Source organism: Notechis scutatus, chromosome 6 (assembly GCF_049901735.1).
Source record: "Notechis scutatus isolate UNSWTSFEM ecotype Mainland chromosome 6, rNotScu1.2, whole genome shotgun sequence".
NCBI lineage: Eukaryota > Metazoa > Chordata > Lepidosauria > Squamata > Elapidae > Notechis > Notechis scutatus.
This window is the reverse complement of record NC_142014.1, coordinates 26565414-26591948: the sequence shown is the minus strand read 5'-3', so window position 1 is coordinate 26591948 and position 26535 is coordinate 26565414. Positions and strand designations below refer to the sequence as shown.

The 26535-nt window shown below is 42.2% G+C and overlaps 1 protein-coding gene across 1 annotated transcript in view; it reads left to right on the top strand.

The window, feature by feature from the left end:
• Positions 1 to 26535, top strand: part of FBXL13 (F-box and leucine rich repeat protein 13) — a 71864-nt gene that overhangs the window by 1861 nt on the left and 43468 nt on the right. Inside the window, exons 2-9 of the mRNA XM_026677245.2 lie at positions 2981 to 3084; positions 4811 to 4904; positions 5450 to 5517; positions 6365 to 6519; positions 15291 to 15400; positions 20245 to 20427; positions 21847 to 21942; positions 23293 to 23428. Of these exons, the coding sequence (XP_026533030.2) occupies positions 2981 to 3084; positions 4811 to 4904; positions 5450 to 5517; positions 6365 to 6519; positions 15291 to 15400; positions 20245 to 20427; positions 21847 to 21942; positions 23293 to 23428 (946 nt within the window). The remainder of the gene's footprint in view (positions 1 to 2980; positions 3085 to 4810; positions 4905 to 5449; positions 5518 to 6364; positions 6520 to 15290; positions 15401 to 20244; positions 20428 to 21846; positions 21943 to 23292; positions 23429 to 26535) is intronic.

The window sequence follows — 26535 nt, the reverse complement described above, 5'->3', positions numbered from 1 at the left end:
ACCTGAACGTCATTCATGAAATCACTAACTCATCTTGTTTGGATCTAAACCAACCTTAGACATGCCAATATGTATAAATCAGAAGAGTAATCTCTACCATAAATTAAAAAAAAAAACAATTATTCAGTGCTAAAATAACAACACCCAACAACATTTATCATTGTCAAAAGAAGAGCCTTGTCTTTCCTATTTGTCTTTTCCAAAATCAAAAAAATAAACAGCAGAACTTAGATGAAAAATATCTCAAATCAAAATCCTGACGATTGGCAACTGGTTTATACTTATGACGGTTTCCGTGTCCCAGGATCACGCAATCCACTTTTGAGACCTTTGGACCAGCAAAGTCAACGGGGAAGCCAGATTCACTTAACAACTGGGTTACTTACTGAATGACTGCTGTGATCCACTTAACAATGGTGGCAAAGAAAGGTCGTAAAATAGGGCAAAACTCACTTAAGAAATGTCTCGCTTAGCCACAGAAGTGTTGGGCTCAATTGTGGCCTTGATCTGAGGACTGACCTGTATTTTGGACTAAAGTACCTGGAAAAACATTCAAAAAAATAATCTGAAAATTTTTTGTCCTGCGGCCTTTATAGGAAGGAATGAAAAATGTACGGCAATGTAATGTTGAAGGGAGGAATGAAGACAATACAGAACACGCCCTGGTGTTATTAATTTGCTAGCTGGCCCACAATTTTGATTAGGAGTAATGAATGTAGTGGGAAATTTGGGCATAAATTGCAGATCTATGAGACAGTTTCCTGAACAGAGTGCAACCATCATAAATTACAAGGCAGCTGCAATGGAAAAATGGTCACAAGTCACTTTTTTTCGGTGCCGTTGTAACTTTAAACGGTCACTAAATGAACGACTGTTAAATCAAGGACTACCTGTGTTGGTTTTGCCGGTTTAAGGATGGGTTGGTAGCAATTTAATGTTGCAGTGGGAAAACCTCTCTACCTACTAAATGTGAATGGGGTAGATTCAGGGGAGGGCTTCAAAAATTTTAGCAACGGGTTCTCTGCCTGGTTGCTCAGTGGGAGTGGACATGGTAGGCGTGGCCTAGTCAGCCTCCTGCACCATGGCAGGGGGGCATTTTTGCCCTCCCTGGGCTCTGGAGGCTTTCCTTGAGCCTCCGGGAGGGCAAAAAGGGCCTCCGGAGGCCTTCCTGAACTTCCAAGAGGCCCATTTTTCACTCTCCCAGAGCCTCTGTGCGTGTCCTGCACTTACCTGCATCCAAAACAGGCCACGTGGGGACTCCTGGGAGGGGAGGGGAGGGGTGGGCAGGGCCAGGAGTGGGATTTGGGGGTTCTCTGAACTGCACAGAATCTTAGGGGCTCTCCCGAACCCCTGCAACCCCCCAGCAGATTGTATAGATTTTATTTAGGTAGACCTGCACACATTCGTACAATGGACATGCGAGAAGATCTGTAGGTAGTCCTTTACTTACAACAGTTCATTTAGTGACCATTCAAAGTCACAACGGGACTGAAAAAAGTGACTTAGGTTTTTACACAACCATCGCAACATCCCCATGGTCACATGATCAAAATTCAGATCCATGGCAAGTGATTCATGCTTGTGATGATTGCAGTATCCTCGGGTCATGTGATCCCCTTTTGCGACTTTCTGACAAGCAAAATCAATGAAGAAATGAAACTCACTTCACAATCTTGTTACTAACTCAACAATTGCAGGGATTCACTTAACTATGTCAAGGAAACTGGGTCATAAAATCGCTTAAAACTCACTGAAATATTGTCTCAAAAATTTTGGGCTCAATTGTGGTCGTAAGTCAAGGATGACCTGTATAGAATTTACAGTTTTGACTAGCCGATGTCTATACATATTTATCTGAACATTTAACCGCAATTCTATGGACTGTCTTTTCCAAAATAGGCAATTTGATTTGCCAGAATTGGATTAAGTTTAGTGTTGCTCGTCTGCAAAACTCCACAACTGACTCGCATCGCCCTGTGTTATGTTGCTTCCATTTTATTTGCAGTGCCACGTTCTATTCACACAGATTAGTTTTTGGACATATTCAAATATCGTTGTAGATTATTTGGAGAAATTGCGTTTCAGTTACAAAAACCAAAATTTATGATCCAGTCCAGTAGAGGGCACAGTTGACAATCTTAAAGCATCTTATGTGTAAATTAATATTTAAGAAGTATGTGTACTTGAAAGATTGTCTTTGAATTCCTCATTTCTCAGAGCACTTCATTCCTATTGAAATCAATGGGAACTTAAAATTATTATTTCTTGAGTAGTGTTTTTACTGTTCTATTTTAATTAGGGTTATTGGTTTTTTGAGTCTATAATAAGTGAAATTGACATTGGAACAATATGTTATTTTGCCTGTCATGATATATAATTAAATTGACGGTTTTTGTTTAAATAGCAGTGCCTTTTAAGGTGTTGTAATATCTTTAAGAAATAAGGTAAAAGTTTCTCCTTTTTTAGAAAATGTACAAGCAAAAAGAAAAAAAAATGATTGTCTTGATTTTAGTTCATCAGGCAAATAAAAGTAGGAATCAAGCCATACTGTTTACTTATAATAAACCAATTAAAAGCAATCATTAAGGAATAAAATAAAAATATTCTCAAAAAATATTTTGGCACTAGTATGATTGGATAATACTTCAGTTTCCTAGCCTTTATAATCTTGGTTAATACGCTTAAGATAAGGATAATTTCATGATTCTTATACTTTTAGTAATACTGTAGCAATCAATTTGTAGCATCTAACATGTTTACAAATTTATGATGGCTTAAAATTTCATGAACTAAAATGTTATATAAACTCAGCAATGAACAGGAATAAATCCTGAGGTAAAATAAAAATAAAATGTTGAATTGTTTTAATAAAAATGTAAAATATTCTAATAAAAAAGGACGAGAATCTAAAAACAATTTTACTCTCTTATGAAATATATATTTTATTAATCAATACTCTATATCTTGATTTTATTTGCAGGCCTTGTTAGGTGGTTTATTAATTATGTGTCCAGAAGATCCACTCAGATTTTTAGAAGAAAAGATCAAAGAAATGATGGAAAAAGGCTTATATGGTATTATATGGTATGTATAAGAGGTTTCTGTGGTCTAAAAAGATCGATAACAAATGTGAAATCAATGTGGGGAAATCTTATTTTTTTATAAATCAGTTTGACTTGAACCATGTAAATTCCTAATAATTGAGCTTTTCGTTCAATAATAGAATAGAAAACATCCATAGCGATATTAATATTATTTTGTGTTAGTCATTGGTCTTCAATTCTTGGTAGCCAGAGTTGAATGTGAATTGCTAAATGCGGAAACTAAAATCAGTGGTATCAAAAACTGATACAAGGATTTTCAAATTTTCATACTGCACCTGTAATATTTACTGTTTTCTTATTCTGAATCTAGTAAGCATTCATATTTGCAGAAAAAAAGTTGTCAACTTTATACAGTGCAACAGGTCACAATAGCTGGTTCAGGAGTTAATTGAAACATGTAAATGCTTTATGGGATGGTGTATTAAACTTTAGCATGCAATGACATACATTTTTATAATATTAGCCTTCATTGGACATACACTAATACGAATAAAAACCTGTTGCTTATTGAATTGTGGTCAGTGTATCTTGCAATATTTGAGGGGCTGTCTAGAAAAGAAGTGGCCTACCAATTGTCCAAAGAAACTGAAGGCAAAAAGCAATGGATGGAAGCTTATGAAGAAGAAAATCAATCCAGAAATTAGAAATTTCTTGACACTGAGAACACTCAACCAGTGGAACGGCTTGCCTTCAGAAGTTATGGGAGCTCTGTCACTGGAAGTTTTCAAGAAAAGATGGGACAGCCACTTGTCTGGAATGGTATAGGTTCACCTGCTTGAGCAGGGGTTGGACTAGAAGACCTCCAAGGTCCCTTCCAACTCTATTATTCTGTAAATTTCATACTTTTTTGATGTTGAGTATTACTGTCTATTCTTTTCCATGGCCTCAGGCCATAATGAGTGTATCAAATGATAATTCCAATTTAAAGCGGTTCATTACAATCCACCTGAGGTTCATTTTCTAATATTTTTAATGTAGGCCTTGTTTAACAGTGGTAATTGAGACTGGCCATTCCGTTGCTAGGTGACACAGTCGTAAAACATGAGGTCGCGTGACCGCCCCGATTTAAGATGGCAGGGCCAGCAGGCGGTCGTTAAACGAACCCCATGTGGTCACAGCATTCCATGGTCACATAATTTGTGAAACTCCTGCCAGCTTCTACACTGACTTTACTTGCCAGAAGTCAGCAGTGAAAGTTGCAAATGGCAATCGGACAAAAATTGTGCATGCTATTGTGGCCACAGTTACAAGGAACATTCAGGGCCATTGTAACATTTAACTGGTCATTCAGCGAGGACTACCCATATGCTGGATTTCTACACTGACACTCTGAAATTTACTTTGTTCAAGCTGCTCACGCTCGGTGTTTCTCTCTCTTTTTAATATTTTTAATTGAAGTTTATTATAACCTAAAAGGCAATGGAAAATATTTTCCATTACGCTGCGTGTTTCTTGAAAAGCAAGAATTTCCACAGACTTGTGGGAAAATAGACACTTGAAAGATAAAGAACATTAAAAAATGGAAAATATGATTTGTAATTAAAAAAATCACAGCATAATATCATTTACATTCTTTGCTTTGAGCCAGGATTATTTATCTGATTACAAAAACAAGAAATAACAATAGTTTTAAAAACTAGCTCAAGCTGTAGTGTAATAATCTGGTTTAAAAAAACTATCATTTATATATATATATTTGCTTCTAGGAACATGTGTATCGATCCAGAGTTAAGTCTGAAGTTGAGAGTCCTTTCTGACACATATTTACACACACTTTTAGGCCTTGATGACGACCAGCTGGTAATTATTCATAAATCTCTGTAAAAACGTTTAGAATAATAGCTTTCTCCAAAGATAGTCTGGGAAGAATTTTGTTTAACGTTTATTCATAATCCCTTTTTAACCGAGAGTCGTGGGAAAGACTACATTCCTTAATCCTTATTCCTGAAGACTTTATAACTTAAATACACTTAAGTAAAATTGCATCAAACTCAGATGTAAAAATTTTTTAACTGCCTCAGGCTGGCTTACTTGGCGCTGTGCATTATGTATGTATATGTACGCTTAAATAAATGAATAAAATTCCACTCTAGGGAAATACGAGGTAGAAAAATAAGTAAAATGGGGAAACAGAAATCATTTAATTTTGTGGCATCTAGAATTATAGAATTGTTGACCCTGATGGTTCTTTAGGATTCATTTTAAAAGTGTACATCAGAGTTTTTTCAATAAATGACATGAAGAATATTGTCCTATTTTCTTCATGTGCACCTGACTATCCATTTTCTTTCCTATTTCTTTCTTTCCTATTTTAATGTAACTTTATTTTTGTATTTACTTTTCAGATGACGACAGAGTTATGTGATAGAGCATGGGACTTCTATAGCACTAATCTTAAGAGAAAGTGCTTTGAGTACGTATATATGTATATAATATATGTATATAATTTCCTTTATTATTTCTTAATAATATTTCTACTTTCAGAGTTCAGACCAGAAACGTTCTTACTGGGAATTATTAATGAGAAATACAGTAAAGGAGCAATATAGTTAATGATACATATAATAACAGCTGCAAGATTGGTATATGCCCAAAACTGGAAGAATGAAGATACCCCTACAGAAAGTGAAATAATAAGGAAAATATTAGTCTGTGCAGAGATGGATAGACTAACTTTAGAAATCAAAGATAAGGGTGAGACAAAGTATTATGAAGTCTGGAGTAAAACGTATCAATGGAGTCAAGTAAAAAGAAAAAAAGGGTTGACGCTTTATAGGAATGAAAGTTAAAAGTTTTTAAACCAAAGAGAATGGAATATAATGGACAAATACGAGATGATACGAATGCTTGAGTATAAAAGACGGTTGTAAATATGTATATAATTGTATATAAATGTAAATAGAAATAACATGTAGCTAGCACAATACTAATAACATAAGGGAAAAAGAAAATTAACTGTTATGTGTATCTCTATACTATAGCTTGTATGGCCAAATGACTTACAATCATTCATTTAGTGACTGTTTGAAGTTACAATGGCACTGAAAAACAAGTGACCGATGACCATTTCCTACTTATAACCTTTGCAGCTTCGAGGACAGCCTGGATTTGGCTCCCCCCCCCCCAAATAACAATAATAATAGTGTAAAATATTTTAATGCAGTTCAGCGAAATGCTTTTTTGATTGCAACTTTATGTTTCAAAGAAAACATAGATGAACAAATTTTACTGCATGATTTATCATTGCTTAACTATTGCAGCACATGGATCCAATATTGTGAAGACAAGAAAACAGCTGAAGAACAACTACAGAAAAAATTGGCAGCTGCAAGGCACTACTATGACTGCAGACTCCTAAAATTAGCAATGAGGACATGGTATGAGTGGGTGAACACCCAGAAAGAAGTGCACAAACGTAAGAATGTTACACCGATAATAATTAAGTAGATGACTGGTTTCCGGTGCAGGAACTGTTGTGGTTCCGGGCAGCTGGTGCAAATCGGACAGTGGGGAAGAACGGGGACCATCAGGGAGTCTGGAGAGGATTCGGATGAGGGTCCTGCATCCGATGCAGAGATGGGGACAGGACCATCTGGGAGTGGGGTGCTGCCTTTGGAGCCTTCAGAGTCTGGCAGCAGCAAGGCAGAGGAACAAGGGGAGTCTGTTCCCAGTGTGTGTGTGTGCACAGAGCTGCTAGAAGGAGAGAGCAGCTGAGACAGAGCGGGTGACTTGGGAGTAAGGCTGGGAGGTGATTGCCCCTCCTATAAGGGATAAAAGTCAGACCTCAATGATGAAACTTTGCAGGAAGCAAAGTAGTTCAATCGTTTCCAAGTCATCCTTGAAGCTCTTTGTACTTTGGTTGGTTTTTGTTCTAGTTTATTTGACACTTCTGTTATTGGCAGCACTTCACAGGAAAGAAAGGTGGGTGCTTCTCTCGAGGGACTGTTTGAGATTCATTACCGGCTGGGAATGAAAATAATTCCTAGCATTGCAAGACTTCTTTTTAAAATAAGCGTGTGTGTAATTACAGTCTCGGAAGCCTTGGTCAGAACAGGAACTTCTGGACTTACGACCACTACTGAGCCCAAAATTCCTGTTGCTAAACTGGACAGGTGCTAAGGGAATTTTGCTGTATGTTACAACTTTTCTTGCCACAGTTATTAAGTGAATCACCACAGCTGTTAAGTTAGCAACTCGGTTGTTAAGTGAACCTGGCTTCCCCATTGCTTTTGCTTGTCAGGAGGTCACAAAAGGGGATCACATGACCCTGGGACACTGCAGCCATTCTAAATAGGAACCAGTTGCCAAGTGTCCGAATTTGGATCACGTGACCATGGGGATTCTGCTTTAGAAATGTGGAAAAAAATGTCATAAATTACTTCGTTCAGTCACGTTATAACTTTGAACGGTCACTGAACAAACTGTTGTAAGTGTCAGGGTTCCAAGGAACATACTCACAGCAAAAAAAACCTCTGAGGCAGGTAGATTCCTCAAAGATTAGCTTTGTTGGATATGCCATATTGGCACGGGCTGGTGAAAACTGACCCTAAACGTTCCTGCGGTTTTCACCTATCGTATTCTTTGCACTATGATGCAATTTCCCCCCCACCTCCAAAAGTGAGTGGAAATGTCTGTGCATTCTATAGAGTGAATGTTGGCGAAGCGCCACCCACCTGCGGGACCCCACCCTTCAGCCTCCGCCTCCCAGCAATTTGCCTCCTTGCAGCAAACAGCCTGGTCAGCTTCAGCACAGCCTGATTTAGCACGAGCAGTTGATTGGCGGTTGGATCGGCCTCCCGGAATACTGTCGATCAGCTGTTCCAGGCTGCGGGGATTGCCGTTGCTGTCGCCGCCCATTGCTACCGCCTATCGCCGCCTCTGCATGTCCCATTTTCTGCCTCAGTGCGCCCCATTTTAAGCCTCTGCACATCCTATTTTCAGCCCATTCCAAGTGGCAGGGATTGCCATCACTGCCTATAGATGGCATCAGCGGTGGCAATCCCCGCCACCTGGAACTGGCCAAAAATGGGACACACGGAGGTCGAAAATGGGGTGCGCAGAGGCCAAAAATGGGGCATGCAGAGGCAGCTATAGGTGGCGGCGATGGGTGGTGGCGATCCCCGCAGCCTGGAACAGCTGATCGGCAGTATTCCGGGAGGCCGATCCAACCGCCAATCAGCTGCTCATGCTAAATCAGATTGTGCTGAAGCTGACCAGGCTGTTTGCTGTTTGCTGCAAGGAGGCAAATTGCTGCGAGGCAGAGGCAGATTTTTTTTTTCCTATTTTGCTCCCCAAAAGCTAGGTGTGTCTTATTGTCTGGAGAGTCTTATAGTGCAAAAAAAAAAAAAAAGGTAATTAAAAGTAGAAGTTTTTCACTTTCTCAAAACAATCAGTCACATGGTCCAATCAGGATACAGTCCAATTGCTAGGTGACTTCAGTTCCCTCCTTCCAAACACCTGCTGAAATGTCCTTGGTTCTCAAGAGAAAGTATTTTGTTTTGGCTACAAACCCCAACTATCTCTACTCTCCCCTCCCTACCCCTTAGCTCCAGTGGTGGCAGCCCTGAAGCCTCAAAATGGCCTCTGTCAGGTCAGCTTCAGGGTTGACAGTAAGTCGAGGACTACGTCTATTAGATTCCTCAATGCCTTCAACAATGTTGAGCTTCTAATATTCTGGGAAAGTTGTTGAAAATTCAGGGGTCCGTACAGAGATGTATCTGCTTAAATGTAGTCCAAGCTATAGCACAGTCAAACATATCAGGAGCTGGCCAAAGGAAATATTTCATGAAATTTTGTACTATATCAAAAAACGTTTTACAGAATTTCAATTCTATGGGAGTCCCATAGAGGTCAGTTGCATTGTGTGAAGTTTCAATTCCTAGACTGTTGAGTGCTTCAGCAGATTCAAATATATTGAAATTAGAATGTTTGTTTCACCTGTACAGGTGAAGCAAGAATTTCATTCCAGATAACAGATAAACAGATAATCAGAGTTGGAAGGGACCTTGTAGGTCATCTAGTCCAACCCCTTGCCCAAGCAGGAGACCCTACACCATTTCTGACAATGGGAGTCCAATCTCTTCTTGAAAATCTCAAGTGATGGCGCTCCTACAACTTCCGAGGGCAAGCTGTTCCATTGGTTGATTGTTCTCACTGTCAGAAAGTTTCCCCTTATTTCCAGGTTAAATCTCTTCTTCCATTATTCCTTGTCTGGCTTACGCGTGCTTTAGAACAGGGGTCCCCAACCACCGGGCCGTGGACCGGTACCGGTCCGTGGAATATTTCCTACCGGGCCGCCGGGTTGCTGGGTGCCGCCATCTTGTTTGACGAGAAAGTGCTTCCGGGTGAGCTTTTCCGGTTGGAAAGCGGCGTTTGGGTCCTGAAGGAATCCTCGCGCCTTAGTTTCATCGAGGGGGGGGCTTAGAACGAAACTAAGGCGCGAGGATTCTTTCAGCACTCAAGGCAAGGCGAGCCGAGCGACCGTCCCGAAGCCATCCCGAAGCGAAGCCCATTGACAAAGGTACAAAGGAGGAGTTGAAGGTGGCGGGGAGAAGCGGGGGACTGCTGGCTGGCCGGTCGCTCGGCTCGCCTTGCCTTGTCATGTGTGCTGATGCCGGTACCGGGCCGCGGATCATTTTGTGATGCCGGTACCGGGCCGTGGCACAAAAAAGGTTGGGGGCCACTGCTTTAGAAAATAGCTTGACCTCCTCCTCCTCTCTGTGGCAGCCCCTCAAATATTGGGAACACTGCTATCTTGTCTTTCCTGGTCCTTCTCTTCACTAGACTAGCCATGCCCAGTTCCCACAACTATTCATCGTATGTTTTAGCCTCCAGTCCCCTAACCATCCTGGTTGCCCTTCTCTGCATTCTTTCTAGAGTCTCAACATCTTTTTTTATAGTGTAGGGACCAAAACTGGATGCATTCCAATGAAATTAAATCTAATTTAGTCTTTCTGCCAATTGGGAGGACAAGGAAATCCTTGACATACGACCACAACTGAGCCCAAAACTTCTGTTGCTAAATGAGATATTTATTGAGTTTTGCCCCATTTTATGGCCTTTCTTGCCATGCCTGTTAAGTGAAACACTGCCAGTTGTTGAATTTATAACATAACTATTTCACTTAACCAAGTGAATCTGGTTTTCCCATTGACTTGGCTTGCCAGATCACATGACTGTGGGGCATTGCAAATTGTCCGTCATAAATATGAGTCAGTGGCCAAGCACCTGAATTTTGATCACATGACCATGAGGAGGTTATAATGGTTGTAAGTGTGAAAAACGGCCATAAGTCACTTTTTTAGGGGGCTGTTGTAACTTTGAAGGGTCACTAAATGAACTGATGTAGGTTGAGGATTACCTGTAAACATAATGTATGGCTTGCAATTATATGCATATGGATAATGCATGATTGTATTTACTGTCAAAATAAAAACACGATTTTTTCATCTTAATAGCAGGAAAATAAACACTAGTTTAAAAAAGGAGTCTCTTTTAGCAAGTGAAAAATGCATTTGTATATGCTCTGTGTTGCTTGCTAGATTTGTCTTAAATTTAAAAATACACAATTCTATTGGAGGACTGGATTCATAATATACTACTTAACCAAATATGGTTGTTATTGATGTTGTTTCATAACTCCTCTTTATAAATATTTAAACAATGAAATTTGTTTATGAATTCAAGAACAGAATCGTGTTTTGTGGAAGCCTAAAGCTTGAGTTTGAGTTGGATTTGTATCTCAGGGTTGAAATGAAGGGCCCTTGGTGCTTGGCTTTCTCCTTGCAGACGTTTCATTAACCAAACTAGGCAACACCATCAGTGCTACAAGGAGTGAGGTTTGCTCTTAATTGACATTCTAGTGGCATGTGTTGATAGGAGCGGTCTTGGAGTTTCTTTATTTGGGCTTTTTACTGTGAGCTTATTTGGCAGTTCCTTGGTTGGGGTAATACATACTTAATTGTTGGTCTGATATTAGACACAAACATTGTCTATATACTGTGCAAAAGAGACAATAAACAAACCAAAAAGGGAACAAAAAGTCCAAAACATCTTTCTACCAGCAATCAGCATCCAGATGAGCATAGATTAACACCAAGATTAACATTGGACCAACAGTCCATGCTGGCATTGATGAAGTTACCTACAGGGGTGGAATTCAATTTTTTTAACAACCGGTTCTGTGGGCGTAGCTAGGTGGGCATGGCCATGTGACTGGATGAGCATGGCTTCTTTTTGCAGCAAACACCCCCCCAGTCCATTTTTTGGCTTCCTGGGCCTCAGGGAAGCCTCCTGGGAGGGCGTTTTTGCTCCCAGGAAGCTTCCCTTGAGGTCCAGGAAGGCAGGGGCACAATTTGCCAGTTCTCTGAACTGCACAGAATCATAATAACCGGTTCTATAGAACTGGTCCGAACCGGTAGAATCCCACCCCTGGTTACTTAGTTTGGATAATGAAATATCTGCAAGAAAGCAAGGCAGGCTGGGGAATTCTGGGAGTTGAATTCCATAGGTCTTAAAGTTGCCAAGGTTGGGCATCTCTGTAGTATCCCTAATGAAAATTGGCTTTAGGTCTCCACAGTGCTTCAGGTGCCTTTCTGTCCAACCACAGATTCAGGATACTTTTCACACACATTGTTATGAAGCCAGGTTTCTCCCCCATCTTTGGCTATGACATTTCTTTCATTTTCTTATTTGCAAACCTTTCCAAAATGTTTTTTTTATTCTCTCATTTTTAGCCCACTGTTCTAATTTATCAAAAGTGTTTTGAATGTCACTGCTGTTGTTCAGGATGTTTGCCAAACCACACAGCTTTGTATCATCTGCAAATCATTTTGAGAATTTCTGCCATTAAGACCTGGTGCAGAAACGAGCGAAGTGATAAACATTTACTATCTAAAGATCCCTTTCACTGCTTCGTCCGATTTATTGACATTCTGTTCAAAGTCTCCTTCACTCAACGTCATGAAGAATTGCGAACGGGGCAATCTTTGATTACCAATCTTAGATCCAGAGTTAACAAGCGACAGTGATTCACTTAACACAGGGGTCCTCAACCACCGGGCTGCGGACCGGTACTGGTCCGCGGAGCACTCTGTACCGGGCCGCAAAGAATTTTTTTTTTAAAAAAACGGCGGCTTTCTTCGCTTTCGGTGAATCCTGCTGGGATCGGGGATCAAGGACACAAATGAAAGAAGGGGAGGGAGGAAGCAACCGAAGCCTGTCCTGCTCTCTGGCTCAGCGGCTTCGGTTTCCTCCCGCCTCGTTCCTCTCTCAGTCGCTCTCTTGCTGCTCCACCAGTCCAGGAAGAAACTGCTTCAAAGAAGCCGGGAGGGGGGTGGCTTTTCCTGTCGCCGCAGCTCCTCCGAAGCACCCGTTTACCCCCACCCCGCCCGCCCGCGCGCGGTTCAATCCACAGTGCTCCATTCTGCCTGCCTGCCTGCCTTCTTCGTTTCGGAGCAGCTTCGGCTGAGAATAATAACTATTCGCCTCTTTTTATCAGCCGAAGCTGCTCCGAAATGAAGAAGGCAGGCAGGCAGGCAGGCAGGCAGAACGGAGCACTGTGGATTGAACGCCGCGGGCGGGGGGGTGGGGTAAACGGGCGCTTCGGAGGAGCTGCGGCGACAGGAAAAGCCACCACCACCCCGGCTTCTTTGAAGCAGTTTCTTCCTGGGCTGGTGGAGCAGCGAGAGAGCGACTGAGAGAGGAACGAGGCAGACACCTGAGGGAGGGAGGGAGACACCTGAGGGATGGGGCTGAGGGAGGCAGGGCCGAGGCGCTCCCTGAACTTGGTGGTTTGCTGGCAGACGTTTTATTACCTGACTAGGTAACAACATCAGATGTTACCTAGTCAGGTAATGAAACGTCTGCAAGCAAAACCACCAAACTCGGATTCCCCCTCCCCGGTCCTTGAAAAAGTGTTTGTGCTTGAAACTGGTCCCTGGTACAAAAAAGGTTGGGAACCACTGACTTAACAACTGTGGCGAGACAGGTTGTAAAATGGGGCAAAATTCACTTAACAAATGTCTCACTTAACAAGAGAAGTATTGGGCTCAGTTGCAGTCGTAAGTCGAGGACTACCTATAATTCAAGTCGACAAACATATGCAACACACCTTCTCCTGTGTTCCCCATAACAACAACCCTGTGAGGTGGGTTGGGCTGAGACAGAGGGACTGGCCCAGAGGTGGGATTTACCGGTTTGAACTGGTTCTATAGAAATGGTTGTTATGATTCTGCACAGTTCGGAGAACTGGCAAATCATGCCCCTGGCTGGCTCCGCCCCTCTCTGCCCGCCCCTCCTTGCCCAGTCAGTCCTTATCGCGCATACGCGACATCACTGATTGCATTCTTCCCCACCCAATCACTCCTTAAGGTATTTCTTTTTCCCCCCCTCCCGACGATCAGCTATTCCTATGATCAGCTGTGCCGGGATTCCCCTCGCTGTCTTATTGCTTCGCCCAGGAGGCCCAAAAGGCAAAAAAACGGGGGTGGGGGTGAAAAAAGCCACGCCCACCCAGGCACATGGTCACACCCATCTAGCCACACCCACCTAGCCATGCCCACAGAACCGGTTGTTAAAAAATTTGAATCCCACCCCTGGACTGGCCCAAATTCATCCAGATGGCTTTTATAGCTAAGGTGGAACTCACAGTCTCCCATTTTCTAGCCTGGTGCCTCATGTTTGTGAACTGTTGTGACCTTTTGTCATCTTCCTTAAATAATTGGAACATTTTGAATGTACCTGAAGAAATTTTTACAAATATGAATTAATTCAATAACTGCTTGTAATGAATCTTGTATCTAGGTAGGTCTGTATATAGGATTTCAGCTTTGGTTATCGCTGGAACAACTGAAATTTTATTCTGTTTACAATGTTGTTGAGGCTTCAGTTTAAAAGACTGCCATAATATTGTGCCTGAATCATTGAATCAGCGCCATTTTGATATAGGGGCTCTTTTTAAAAGCCAAATTAATATTAGAATATCTGGAAATAACATATATCACTATTGTCTGTTTTTATATCTAATATCTTCTCATGTTCGTAAAACTCCTTTAAAATTTGGCTCACCTTAGTTAACAAAAGCTTGGGTGAACTACAATTTTACCTTTTGATTGAACAAAGTCAGATTAGAATAAAAAGCATTTCCTTTTATTCATCTTTATGGGGAAATGGAGTTAAAAGACCAATACATTGACTTATTAAACCGTCTGTCAGCGTTCCAGAAAACCTCAACTCCAATATAAATAACTCTGAGACAGACATGTTCTCAAAGTTTCCTTTTATTAGAGTAGTAAACTGGCACATCTGGGAAATCCCGAGTCTGAAAGTTCTGGGTTTCCCTTCAATGAGTAACAAATTACAAATCCTGTACCCATCATTTCATCACATGCCCCAATCACTGTCCATTCCAACTTGAGAGGTCTCCTCAACCAGGTGCAGAAATAACATGACCTTGACTTACAACCATGATGGCGAACCTATGGCACATGTGCCACAGGTGGCACACAGAGCCATTTGTGCTGGCACACAAGCTGCAGGCAAACTTAACTCACTGCGCATGTGAGCACCTCACAGCTGATTTTCGGTGGGTTTGAGACCTCTTTCTGCTTCCCAAAGGCTTGAGGAAGGCTTCTGCAGGCTTCCTCAGACTTTGCAGGCCGAAAACTAGCCCCGTTTTGTCACTTCCTGTTTTTTCCGAAAATACTGGAAGTGATGAAACAAGGCTAGTTTTCGGCCTGCAGAAGCTTTCCTGAAGCCCCTGGGAGGCCGAAAAAGGCCTCAAACTGGCCGAAAATTAGCTATGAGGTACAGTGCAGGTAAGGGGGCGGCGGGGGGATGGCTTGGCAGGTGGGGATTGCGCGCGCTTGCATAGGGGACGTGGGGGGGGTGCATTGCCTTCTGGGTGCTGGCACACGAGCGCGCGCATGCAAGCGCCCACACAATTTTTGGGACAGGAGCCCAAAAAGGTTAGCCACCACTGACTTAGAAGAAGAATGCTATTATGTCTAACCACATACGCTCCAAGAAATTCCCCCCTCCCATCTTCCCAGGCTCAAGAGTGTGGCAGCGTGGAAGCTTCTGATGCTGATATGGCTTCCAAAGCTGACACCGTCTTCTTTATATGAAACAGTAATGCAGTTTTTTTTAAAAAAAAACACATGTGTTTCTCAAATTATTTTCCCTTAGGGGCAACAAAACAGATAGAAAAAATCTTCAACAAAGCTTTGAAGAAAGTGGTGTTTAAGTCCTGGCAAAAATATAATATTCTAAGCAAAAAGCCTAAAAAATCGGTTGAGGTAAGAATAATTTAGTTTGTGTTGTGCTTTCATTTTTAAATCTATTTTCATTTGATATTTTTAAAGTTAACCGCTACTGATTAAGCTGTTTAATTGGTTAACTAGATGGAATAGAGATAGTCCTTGAGTTACGACTACAACGTAGCCCAAAATTTCTATTGCTGAGCGACTTATTAAAAGAATTTTGCTCCATTTTACGGCCTGTCTCGCCACAGTTAAGTGAATCACTGCAGTTGTGAAGTTGGTAATATGGTTGTTAAGTGAATCTGGTTTCCCCATTGACTTCGTTTGTCAGAAGGTCACAAAAATGAGTCACATGACCCTGAACATTGAAAGCGTCATAAATGTGAGTTGGTCACCAAGTGCCTGAATTTTGATCACCTCATCACAGGAATGCTGCAACTGTCATAAGTGCAAAAAATGGTCATACACCACTATTTTCAGCGCCCTTGTAACTTCAAGCAATCACTAAATGAGCTGTTGTAAGTTGAGGTCTACCTGCAGTACAGATAGTCCTTGAGTTATGACCACAATTGAACCCACAATTTATGTTGCACGATTCACTTAACAACTTCAGTGATTCACTTAACAACTGTGGCAATAAAAGGTCATAAAATGGAGCAAAACTCATTTAATGGCTGTCCCGCTTAGCCAATGAAATTTTGGACTCATTTCTGGCCATGACTCGAGGACTCCCTGTAGAATGCAATAAGAAGTAGAGACTCAGAACTGGGGTGGTTTCCAATGATCATCTTCCAAGGTTTAATAGCTTTGTTTAACTCAGCATTAGACGTTATCCTTATATGAACTGCAACTCAGGATTCACTACTAATTCCTTTAATTATGTTTTCGGGTAGTGGTAAATTATACTGATTTTCCTTCTGTTTTTCCCCAAGGGTTTCGATGCAAAATAATAATAATAATAATAAGCTTCTTTATGAACCAGCTGCATTTTCATGAATCATCTCCCTCCTTCCTTGGCTTTTATTCTTCGCAATGACATTGTGTTCCTTGACTTTCCTCCTCAAAAAAAAAAAAAATGCATTCCTTTGCCCAGCGATTCTGGGATTTTATTTTTGTATCTCTGAAAGCATTTCGGCAAAAAATCCTACCTTCCCTTCTCTACAGCATGAAGCTACGAAGTCTTTTTCACCCCACAGATCTGTGGAAAGGATTTTCTCTCTTTCCCTAATGTGAAATGAAGCAGACTTTTCAGGCTTACTTGTGGGCATGTTTGGGATTCCAAAGAATGTCTCAAAGGTGCTTTATTTTCTTCTTTGAAAGGCAGCTGGACAGGGTTGTTGCTTTTTCCTTAAGAAAGAAAAAGAAAATGTTTCACTTCTCATCCAAGAAGCTTTATCAGTTATGATGCTGCGGGATAGAAGGATAGGTACTGACTATCCTTCCATCCCCCAGCACCATAGAGTCAGTACTATCCTTCAATTCCATTCCATAAAGTCAGTACCTATCCATCCATCCCATTCCATAGAGTCAGTACCTATCTTCTCATTTCATTCCATAGAGTACCTATGCTTCCACCCCATTCCATAAAGTACGTATCCTTCCAGTCAGTACCTATCCTTCCAGTCAGTATCTATCCTTCCATTTCATTCCATAGAGTACTTATCTTTCCACCCCATTCCATAGAGTACAAATCCTTCCATTCAGTACCTATCCTTCCATCCCATTCCAGAGTCAATACCTATCCTTCTACTCCATTCCATGGAGTGCATATCCTTCCATTCAGTACTTTTCCTTCCATCCCATTCCATAGAGTCAATACCTATCCTTCCATCTCATTCCATAGAGTACATATCCTTCCATTCAGTACCTACCCTTCCATCCCATTCCGTAGAGTCAATACCTATCGTTCCATCTCATTCCATAGAGTACATATCCTTCCATTCAGTACCTACCCTTCCATCCCATTCCATAGAGTCAATACCTATCGTTCCATCTCATTCCATAGAGTACATATCCTTCCATTCAGTACCTACCCTTCCATCCCATTCCATAGAGTCAGTACCTATTGTTCCATCTCATTCCATAGAGTACATATCCTTCCAGTCAGTACCTACCCTTCCATCCCATTCCGTAGAGTCAATACCTATCGTTCCATCTCATTCCATAGAGTACATATCCTTCCATTCAGTACCTATCCTTCCATCCCATTCCGTAGAGTCAATACCTATCGTTCCATCTCATTCCATAGAGTACATATCCTTCCATTCAGTACCTACCCTTCCATCCCATTCCATAGAGTCAATACCTATCCTTCCATCTCATTCCATAGAGTGCATATCCTTCCATTCAGTACCTACCCTTCCATTCCATTCCATAGAGTCAATACCTATCCTTCCATCTCATTCCATAGAGTACATATCCTTCCATTCAGTACCTATCCTTCCATCCCATTCCGTAGAGTCAATACCTATCGTTCCATCTCATTCCATAGAGTACATATCCTTCCAATCAGTACCTATCCTTCCATCCCATTCCATAGAATCAATACCTATCGTTCCATCTCATTCCATAGAGTACATATCCTTCCATTCAGTACCTACCCTTCCATTCCATTCCATAGAGTCAGTACCTATTGTTCAATCTCATTCCATAGAGTACATATCCTTCCATTCAGTACCTACCCTTCCATCCCATTCCATAGAGTCAATACCTATCCTTCCATCTCATTCCATAGAGTACATATCCTTCCATTCAGTACCTACCCTTCCATCCCATTCCATAGAGTCAATACCTATCCTTCCATCTCATTCCATAGAGTACATATCCTTCCAGTCAGTATCTACCCTTCCATCCCATTCCATAGAGTCAATACCTATCCTTCCATCTCATTCCATAGAGTGCATATCCTTCCATTCAGTACCTACCCTTCCATTCCATTCCATAGAGTCAATACCTATCCTTCCATCTCATTCCATAGAGTACATATCCTTCCAATCAGTACCTATCCTTCCATCCCATTCCATAGAGTCAATACGTATCCTTCCATTCCATTCCATAGAGTATCTGTCCTTCCATTCAGTACCTATCCTTCCACCTCATTCCATACAACTACATGCATTCAGTAGCTATCCTTCCATCCCCCAGCATCATAACTGATGAGGGTTCTTGGATGAGAAGCAAAATGTTTTCGAAATTCTTCTTCCTCAAGGGGAGAAAACCCCCCACTCCAGTTGTCTTTTGAAGAAAAAAAAAAGGGCACCTTGAGACAACAATGACCTGGATGATGGAGAATCTCCACAAACATATGGCAGGGAAAATGGTTGCCATTGGAACAGGGTCTTTCTAAAATGTGTTGGGAGCATGTAAACCTGCTTACTTCAGTTAATATAAATAACCTATTATTTTTCCAATTCTAATTCTTTCTCCACCTTGCTCCATACAGACATGAGAGAACTGGAATCGGGAAAATAATATACATACATACATACATGGAGTCCTCAGGTTCAGACTGGAATTGAGCCCCCAAATTTCCATTCCTAAGCAATTTATTACTGTAAAAATGATTATATATTATTATGCTACAGGTTACGTATCTCAATCTTAAATCTGAGCACTCACCTGATTTTGAGGATACAGGTAGTCCTTGACTTACAACCACAATTGAGCCCAAAATTTATGTCGTTAAACAAGGCATTTGTTAAGTGAGTGTGGCCCCATTTTATGACCCTTTTTGCCACCGTTGTTAACTGAATCACTGCAGTTGTTAAGTTAGCAGCATGGTTGTTAAGTGAATCTGGCTTCCCCATTGTCTTTGCTTGTCAAACCATTGCAAAAGGGGGATCCCATGACCTTGGGACACAGCGACGGTCATAAGTATGAATCAATTGCCACGCATCTGAATTTTGATCATGTGACCATGGGGACACTGCAGTGGTCGCAAGACTGAAAAACGGTCATAGGTTCCTTTTGTTCAGTGCTGTTGTAACTTCCAATGGTCACCAAATGAACTTCCCGAGGACTACCTGTATAATTATACAATTAATTATATTAACCATCATAAGAACGTGCAAATGCAATTTGTACCTGCCTTAATGTGTTTAATTGAACACATTTTCCCCCCTTAATTAGGTTAACCAGACTGATCGCACAACAGTTTGTGTGAAAAAAAAACCTGATACTTGGGTCATATCATATACAGCCATGATGGTGAACCTGTGGCACGCGAGGTGGAAGTGGCACGCAGAGCCACTTCTGCCGGCATGTGAGGGGTCCCCAGGAAGAGCCCCACTGCATATGTGCGCGTGCCCTCCACCAGCCAGCTGATTGTTGGGTATCTGCCACGCATGCGCAGGGGGAGACGCACCTGTGGGAGATGTGCGTGCTTGCGCGAATAGGCATGCGGCATGCAGGAGGGTTGCATGTGCAAGTGCAGAGGCATGCGGTGTGGGGGGGGTCATGTGCACATGCACAGAGGCGCATGGTGCACACTCGGGGTCACAGGAGCATGCGCAGGAGGGTGGGGGAGTTGTGCTCGCATTGCATCATGGGTGCAGGCACACAAGCGACCACGCACTCGCACGCACCTTTCACACGCAACGTGGAAAAGATTAGCCATCACCGATATACATGGGTGGGATTCTACCAGTTTAACCTGGTTTGGGCGACCGGTATCTCCGAAGATCAGCTGTGAGCGAGCCGGTTCGTTCCAATGATCAGCTGTTGGGCCCATTCACCCGCTTTATTTCTGTGCTTTATTTCTGGGTTTTTCAGTTCAGCAGCTTCGCCCATCAGCTGTTTTACACAGAGGGGTTGCAGCAGAAGGTGAGTTGCAAACGCTGGCGGTTGAATCCCACCCCTGATTATAGATCTATATTTTGCAGCCTGTGTTGGAATCCGAGGAATTACTTTTCGTTCAACCAGAGAGAGAGGTCCGTGAGAGACGACATTCGGAAAGACGTCGCTCGAGCGTCGCACCTAAACATGTGCTTGAAGAGTTACCCACATTCCACATGAAATCGGGGCGAGAATATGTTACAAAGATACCGATGCAACCATTAGCCCAGGTTGTTTGTCTGTTCGTTTATTATAATAGATTATAAAGATTATGTGAAGTGTTAATACCACTTTATAATGCCTTGGTAAGACCACACTTGGAATCTTGCTCCCAGTTTTGGTTGCCACAAGAGCCCTCGAATTACAACAGTTCATTTAGTGACCGTTCAAAGTTACAACGGCGCTGAAAACCGTGACTTCTGACCGATTTTCACCCTTACGACCATCGCAGCATCCCCACGGTCACAGGAGTTTACATTCAGATGGTTGAAACTGACTCACCTTTATGACATTTGACGTGGTCTGAGATCAAGTGAGCTCCTCTTCTGACGAGCAAATTGCGTGGGGAAGCCAAATTCACTTAACAACCGTGTTACTAAGTGAAGAACTGTAGGGACTCACTTAGCAAATGTGGCGAGGAGTCCGTAAAATAGTGCAAAACCTACTTTACAAACTTCTCAGCAACATAAATTTTGAGCTGAATTGTGGTCGTAAGTTGAGGACTAACTGTTAAAAAAATAATGTTGAGACTCTGGAAAGAGTGCAGAGAAGAGCAACAAAGATGATTAAGGGACTGGAGGCTAAAACATACGATGGACAGTTGCAGGAATTGGGTTTGTCTAGTCTAATGAAAAGAAGGATCAGGAGTGACATGATAGCAGTCTTCCAATATCTCAGAGGCTGCCCCAAAGAAGAGGGAGTCAAGCTATTCTCCAAAGCACCTGAGGGCAGGACAAGAAGCAATGGATGGAAACTAACCAAGGAGAGAAGCAACTTAGAAACAAGGAGAAATTTCCTGACAGTTAGAACAATTAATCAGTGGTAACATTCGCCTCCAGAAAGTGTGGCTATAGCACTACCTGTATAGAATCATTAGCTAAAAAAATAAGTAGATTTTTTGCTAACAATAACATAATTGTTAGCAAAACCAAAATAGTTCATTTTATTAGTCCAACTCAGTGGTGGGATTCAAATTTTTTTACTACCGGTTCTGTGGCCGTGGCTTGTTGGGCGTGGCAGGGGAAGGATACTGCAAACCGCATTCTCTCCCTACCCCACTAACCTGCTTTCCAGCTCCATTCTCCTGTGCAGGGCAACCAAAGAAGACTCAGCCGATCAGCTGGGACTCGGGAGGCAGAGAATAGATGGGGATGGGGCCAGTCAGAAGTGGTATTTGCCGGTTCTCCAAACTACTCAAAATGTCCGCTACCGGTTCTCCAAAACTGGTCAGAATCTGCTGAATACCACCTCTGGTCCAGCTAATATTTTTATAGCACCCTAAGAGTCAATTGTAAAATTACTTTTTAAAAGGTCCTGTGGAAAACTACTATTTTTATTAAATATTACATTTGAAGATACTGGCTGTTTTAGAGACGAATATTGTTGTTTAATCCTTTTCACGTTAACGTTCTTCTTTGTTTTGAATTTAGGTTTTCCGGTATTTAAACATAGTGGACCTGGCTAGGTGTGCTCAGGTTTGCCAAACCTGGAAGGCTATGACGCAAGTGGTTACCATATGGAGTAGTGTAAGTAGAGTTGCTTCAAACCAAAGGTCAACAATATTTTGTTTTTTTAAAAAAACAGAATCCATTGGGGAAAGCTGAAGAAATGAGTAATTCTTTTTAAATGGACATATCATCCTTGTGATGACCTGGGGCGTGGCACAAAGACAACACAGTCACATAAGTAAGAAAAGTCCCTTTAATACGTCCAACTTTGCCCCCAATGTCCAGTTACCTTTGGCTGGAGAAAAAACTCTCTCAAGAACAGTCTTTAAATGAAGGAAATTCAGTCCGAAAACAAAGTACATATACACTGTAAGTAAAAATCCGCACAAACCACACTGCAGCAATTAACTGGACAGGGCAGGAAAAGGAATTACAGACTTCAAAAGCCAACAAAACACATACAGTTGGGAAGACGCCAGGAACCCAGATAAGCCTCGACCATAAAAGATAACTCACAATGTGCTTCCCACGAGTTGCTGTGCGCAACCTCCCTTTTTAAACACTGTGTTCCCAGCTGCAGCTAATCAAGGGGATCAGGGCCCTTTCCTCCCCTGTAAACAGGTAACTCACATTGCTCCCTTCTCCGTTCCTCCTGCGTGTCCTAGGATGAAGAGGGGGTGGGCCTGGATCTTCCTCTGAATTCCCTCTGCCTTGTTCTACCTCTTTCCTGCTCTGCCCAGCCGGACGTTGCCCTTCCCCAGTTTCTTCCACAGCCAACAGAGCCACACACTCACTCCCTGTGAGCTGCTCGGCCTCTCGGAATTAGATTCCAACAGGGGCATGACAGTCCTAGACATGTAGTATGATTAGGTCCTCTACTTGCAAGCAGAATTGGAATTGGAACGTCCATGGATAAATGAGGTATTGTTGAGTTGTTGCTGCGCTCAATTTTATGAAAATCCCTTCTGCTGTGCTTGCTCAGCGAATCTGCTTCAAAAGGAAAACATAAAGATTAGTATGGGAGCCCGGCCGGGCAGGTGGGCCCAACAGCAGAGCGTTGGAGAGAACCGGTTTGGTCTCCGCTGCTCATCGGCACTACTGGCTTGGCAGCACCGGGCTAAACCGGTAGAATACCACCACTGAAATACGTGCTGATTACCAAGTGCCCAAATTTTGATCATATGACCATGTGAAATTTCATCATAAATGCACACATTTTAAAAAAATATATTATTACTGTTTACTACCATTGTATTCGCCTACGGTTGCTAAATGAGGAGTGTCTGTTATTTAAGGAACAATTCCAATTGGTTTAACTGCTAGAAGTGTTTTTTTTCAGGCAACGTTCTTAACCTTAAGGACCGTGTCGTAGGTGAAATGTTGTCATCTTTTTGTAATTCCTACAAGCAGCGTATTTTATTTTTTTAGATTGATTTTTCCAAAGTGAAGGACGTTATAAATGATAGTGTGGCACAACGCATTTTGAGGAAGTGGCACACTAATGTGGTGCAGCTGAGCCTTCATGGGTGTGCTACATTACACTGGCTTGCTTTTAAATGTATAGGTGAGTATTTTATGTTATCTTCTTTCCTTCCTTCCTTCCTTCCTTCCTTCCTTCCTTCCTTCCTTCCTTCCTTCCTTCCTTCCTTCCTTCCTTCCTCCCTCCCTCCCTCCCTCCCTCCCTCCCTCCCTCCTTCCTTCCTTCCTTCCTCTTTTCTTATTCCTTCTTCTTTCTCCCTCCCTCCCTCCCTCCCTCCCTTCCTCCCTCCCTCTTTTCATATTCCTTTATTTTCCCCTTCCTTCCGTCCTTCTTTCATATTCTTTTCCCTTCCTCCCTCCTTCCTTCCTTCCTTCTTTCATATTCCTTTCTTTTCTTTTTCCTTCCTCCCCCTCCCTCTTTCCTTCCTCTTTTCATATTCCTTTATTTTCCCTTTCCTTCTTTCTTTCATATTCCTTTCTTTCCTTTTTCCTCCCTCCCTCCTTTTTTCATATTCCTGTCTTTTCCCCTTCCTTCCTTCCTTCCTTCCTTCCTTCCTTCCTTCCTTCCTTCCTTCCTTCCTCCCTCCTCCCTCCCTCCCTCCTCCTCCCTCCTTCCCTCCTCCCTCCTCCTATTATTAAGGAACAAATGACTTATAACCATATGAAGTAACTTGCTTTGAGTTTGCAAATGAAACAAATCAATGCTAAACTTCTAAGGACTGGAGAAAGCAGATTGGTTCCAGATACCCAATTCAGGCTGATATGTTTACAACAAAGGTGAAGAGCCTGTGGCCTCTGTGTCCCTTTTCGTAGCTCCAAAGACCACTCTGATTTGAACTGCTGAAGGGATATTTCATTACATGATGGGAAGCAGATGAAACCTTTGTTGTAAATCCTAAAATGAGCGTGTTTGTCTTTCAAAATAACCAAAAAAGGACCTACTCATTTCTCCGACACAGCTTTGTCTACTTTTTGCTCTGTTCCCAATCTCTGGGCATTCCTTGGCTTTCCTAAAAGTTAAGAATGATCTTTGGCTACTAAATTCCTTACAAGCTTACGTTACATGCTGTAAAGTGAAACAGTAAGTCCTCCTTTGCTGCACTTCTTGCAGACCACAGAATAATAGAGTTGGAACGGACTTTGGAGGTCTTCTAGTCCAACCCCATGCTCAATCCAAGGAAGTTGAAAAAGAGATTGGGACAAGCATGAGACCATATATACCCTTTCAGAAAACTCTTCTTAAAAAACCAATCTCTTCTTAAAACCTCCAGTGTTGGAGCATTCACAACTTCGGGAGGCAAGTTGTTCCACTGATTGATTGTTCTCACTGTCAGGAAATTTCTCCTTAGTTCTAAGTTGCTTCTCTCCTTGATTAGTTTCCACCCATTTCTTCTTGTCCTGCCCCCAGGTTCATAGATTGACTCCCTCTTCTTTGGGGTAGCCCCTGAGATCTTGGAAGGCTGCTATAATGTCAACCCTAGTCCTTCTTTTCATCAGATTAGACATACCCAATTCCAGCAACCGCTCTTCGAATGTTTTATCCTCCAGTCCCCTAATCCTCTTTGTCAATCTTCTCTGCACTCTTTCTAGAGTCTCAACATTTCCTTTTATATCGTGGCGACCAAAAGGAAAGCCTTGCTTGTAGCCTCACTACATCTTTTGCTTGATCCTTGGTCCTGTGCTACCTCTTTTCAATCCATGGACTGAACTTCACCCTGTTTCCAAAACACACGGTTACTGCTGCGTGTTCCTCCTTACCCATGCCATCTAAATCATCCACTCCCCGAGTTCTCTTCTTCCAAGTATGATAAGTTGCTTCCTGACTTTGCTTGCAAAGTGGTGGGATTCAAACAATTTTTTACCATCAGTTCTGTGGGCTTGGTTTAGTGGGCGTGGCTGGGTGGGCGTGGCAGGGGAAGGATACTGTGAAATCTCCATTCCCTCCCCATTCCAGGAGGAGGGTTACTGCAAAATCCCATTCCCTCCCCACCCCACTAACCTGCTTTTCAGCTCCGTTCTCCTGTGCAGGGAAACCAAAGAAGACCCAGCCCATCAGCTGGGACTCAGGAGGCAGAGAATAGATGTGGGCAGGGCCAGTCAGAGGTGGGATTTGCTGGTTCTCCAAACTACTCAAAATTTCTGCTACTGGTTCTCCAGAACTGGTTAGAACCTGCTGAATACCACCTCTGTTGCAAAGATGGAGGTGTCAATCAGCAGGAGATCAAAACGTGTTTATAACGGTGCTAAACCCAGTATACCGGAGCTGGGAATTAATCTTCTACCTGTGTCTGCTTGTTACAGTTCCCTAGTAAGCCGTGCCCAAGACTTCTGAAGAACCTCTGGCATTTGGGAGGCAGTGCGCAACATACACACAGGGTGGGGCTGGTGGTTATGTGAGCATCGGCTCTCGTCTAGGCTTTGCTATTAGTCTCCTGAGGATCTGTGATTAAATGGGTCAGTCTGAATGTGTTGGAACAAATCTCAAATTACTCATAGATTTTGCATGAATTGGAGTGGGGCGGGGAAATTGGCTGGTTTTTGAGAAAGCAGCCCCGGCCAATTTGTAAAATCTGGATCGCTGCGTCTGTGGACAGCACTGGTAGTTCTGGTGTTCATGTGAAAAGATTTAACATTGTTTGAAGCAATGAAGCTTAATATGAGTTTGTAGAGGAGGTTCCCTTGTGCCTAGGGAAAGGCAAGAAATATTGGTAGCTCAGGGTTGAACAGTAAGGTCCTCGGTTGCTCTCTGAGCTTGGTTGTTTTCTTGCAGACGTTTTATTATCAAACTAGGTAACATCATCAGATTCTAGAAGTGATGATGTTACGTAGTTTGGTTCAAGAAAGCAAGCGCAGAGGAGTATCAAGAACTCCTCAGAGACTAAGAAGTGGAGCTAGGCATTTCTTGTGACAGGGAAGGTCATAAAACGAGGCAAAACTCACTTAACAAATGTCTCGCTTAGCAACAGAAATGTTGGGCTCACTTGTCATAAATTGAGGACTACCTGCAAGTACATCAATTTAATTGGACCTTCCCGTGTGGTTTTGATCTTTGGTGCCTGACATATGGGAAGGTATGGCAATATACACCTTTCAAAGAACTTTCAAGATTTTTTTACAGTAGGATCCATTGCTGTTTCATTCATTGATGTTTCAGACAAATACTATTTTATATTATTTTTCTTCTTTTTGTAA